Source organism: Octodon degus, unplaced genomic scaffold (genome assembly GCF_000260255.1).
Source record: "Octodon degus isolate 3935 unplaced genomic scaffold, OctDeg1.0 scaffold00017, whole genome shotgun sequence".
Taxonomy (NCBI): Eukaryota; Metazoa; Chordata; class Mammalia; order Rodentia; family Octodontidae; genus Octodon; species Octodon degus.
In genome coordinates this window covers 8625461-8628363 of record NW_004524593.1, presented here as the reverse complement: position 1 = coordinate 8628363, position 2903 = coordinate 8625461, and the positions used below count along the sequence as shown (strand labels likewise).

Sequence of the window (2903 nt, the reverse complement as noted above, 5' to 3'; positions counted from 1 at the left end):
CCCGCTGGAGCAGCCTCGCCGAGCCCAGGGCGCGAGCGCGAGCGGCGCGGGAAGGCGGGGGAGGCTGGGCGGAGGAGAGGAAGGGAGTGGTTGGAGCCGGCTGCGGCAGCCTCTGCTCGCCACACCGGCGGCACCGGCCCCTCCTCCTGCCTCAGCCGCCTCCCTCCTCTCCAGGGAAAGATGCCCTTAACCCAGGGGTGTGAAGAAGGGGGAGAAGTAGCCGCCCGTGCCGCCGCCGCAGCTGCTGCGGGCCGTGTCCTTTGAATCCAGCAGAGCACCCCCCTCGCCAGCGGGCGCCGGGAGCCTCGGGCGCGGCGGCCGCTGTGCGGAGCAGGACACCAGGCTCTCCGCCCGGCGCGACCCGGCCCGGCCCGGCCCGGCCCGCGAGTGACCACCGCCATGGAGCGCGGTCGGGCGGCCGAGTAGCCGCTGCTCCCGGAGCCCGGGTGCCCAGCCGCCCGCAGCCGCCTTCCCACCGCAGCCGTGCTGCCGGCCAGGCCCCTGGGAGAAGCCGGGAGAAAAATGAAGAGTTTCCATTGGAATCTGTTGGAAATAGGACTCACTGCAAAGCCTTAAAAAGAAAGACCTCGGGAACAGAAGGAAGAGCCTCCTCCGGGCGAGACTCGGCGTGCTCTGAGCCAAGGAGAAGCCGCTCCGGGGACCTCGCCCCCTCCCTTGGCCGCTGGAGAAATTGCCGTGGATGCGTTATCCAAGTGGTGGTTGGGAAGATTTGCAGCAGAATTTTTGGTTTTCCCTCCCCCTCCTATTCATGCTGTTTTTTTTTTTTTTTTTCCTCCCTTTTCTATTTTCCTTCTTCCCGGGAAGTGAATTGCGGATGCAGGGGGACTTTACTCATTAATGATGCAACCGGATTCGTTTCAGGATTCTGTTGCACGAGTTGAATTTTGAATGAAGGAGAAGAGTTTTTTTTTTTTGTTGTTGTTTTTTTTGAAAAGAAGTGTTGAGTTCGTTGTACTTTTAATTTTTTATTTAAATATACAATTGTATTATTTTAAGATGCATTAAATATATATATATATGTTTTATGGTAACTTGCCGTCAAGATAAGTGTCTACGGGTGAAATTGAAGACGCTTCATTTAAGTAAAGTTACTGGTGTATTGGATGTTTAATTCAGCACCGGCATTACATGACAGTTGTTAGAATAACAAGTGGTTTATTTTAAAAACCACACCTTAACAAATTTAGGTTCAAATAGTTACAATAAAAAGTGTAATAACAATTTAAAAGAAAGCCAGCCGAAATCGAAGCAAACATGTCCGGAGAAGTGCGTTTGAGGCAGTTGGAGCAGTTTATTTTGGATGGGCCAGCTCAGACCAATGGGCAGTGCTTCAGTGTGGAGACCTTACTGGATATACTCATCTGCCTTTATGATGAATGCAATAATTCTCCATTAAGAAGAGAGAAGAACATTCTTGAATACTTAGAATGGGGTAAGTTTGTATTTTGTCTGACTCAATCTTTAACTGGGCGCTATATTTACTAGAGTTATGAGCAGACTCTAATGAAAAATTTTAAAATAAAAGGACACCAATTCCTGAAGATCTTTTCCCCCTAGTTTTTGTTACATGTTTTCCCAGGAGTAAAACCACACTTCTCAGTTGTTGCCGTGATGTAAGGCCTAGCTGTTGTGGAATTTATGATAAAGAACTTACGTTTGTAGGTCAGCAGTAGGAGATTTAAAGTGAATTGTGGGCTAGGCAAAATGGATTATTGCTCATAGTTGCCTAATCCATGGCAGAATCGCAGCCATTCAATGAAGGGTGTTCGATGTTGGAAAGAAACATTCTGTCCCAGAATTGGGAAATCACTCTTGAAAGGAGGAGATACTGAAATACCTGTATTTATTTTAGGGCAGCAGGATCATGAATGTAGTGATCAGCGGGTTTTATTTTATCTCTATATTGGACAAAGGAAATTACTACACCAAAAAAAAAGGACCTTCCAGAAATGGTTACATTTCTAAAATGAAATGACATAAGTACTTTGAAAATGTGACAGTAGTTGTTTGGGAATGCTTAGGTGCAGTAGATGTTTAGATTTTATTTTAAAACGTTAGATTTTATTCTAAATCGAATTTTAATCTAAATTGGGTAGATTTTTGGTTTAGTGTACTAAATGTAGATGTGATGAAGACCTGTTGTAATAGAAAAGATCAGTGACAGGAACAATAGCTCATCACGACCTTCAAGCTTGAAGGCTTGGTTGAAGTTCTTTAGCCTCTGATGTTATACACAGTGTAAGGTCCAGCAGCTCACGTGCTACCTCAGACCTATGGTGAACTTTGGCTTTGGAAAGATTTTGGCCAACTACATGTATGTTGTACCTTTGGAATGCTGATATTAATTTGTGAAGTTTTTATTCTGAAGTATCTTTGTTCCTAGGTAAAGCTTTCTTGAAGTAAAAAATCAAGTGCTATTTTTTTTTTAATAATTTGAAGTTTATTTTAAATTAGTTTCTCAGGTAATCACTGATGTAAAGATACACATACTAATTTTACTTGGCCAATTGGCCAGTAGTAGATTTCTAGCAACAGTGATGTCATGATGTTTTAAGATATATGTAAATGTGAGTGGAATGAATTTTAAAAACAGACTACTAGTGTTGTACTGGGATTGTAGGAAATCTAAACCATTTTTCAAGCAATTTCTCTCCTAAGACAGCTTTGACTTTGGTATTGGTTTAATGTCTTTTTAATATGTGAGATATTTTATAAAGCAAAATATTTTGTAAAGCTCTTGTAGTTTTATTTCATGTTTCATAAATTTAGAAGTTCTGTAGTGTTTTCTTTGAAGATTAAAAATTGAAGTTTGAGTTTTTCAAGTATGGTTTCATAGTGGCACTCTAGTCTGTGATTGTGATTATCTTTTTTTTTTTTTTTTT

At 42.9% G+C, this 2903-nt stretch overlaps 1 protein-coding gene across 1 annotated transcript in view; it reads left to right on the top strand.

Annotated features, from left to right (window-relative positions):
* Positions 1–425: 425 nt before the first annotated feature.
* The window catches only part of Cdc42bpa (CDC42 binding protein kinase alpha), a 358545-nt gene continuing 356067 nt past the window's right edge, over positions 426–2903 (top strand). Inside the window, exon 1 of the mRNA XM_023710189.1 lies at positions 426–1453. Within this exon, the coding sequence (XP_023565957.1) occupies positions 1276–1453 (178 nt within the window). The 5' untranslated portion in view covers positions 426–1275. The remainder of the gene's footprint in view (positions 1454–2903) is intronic.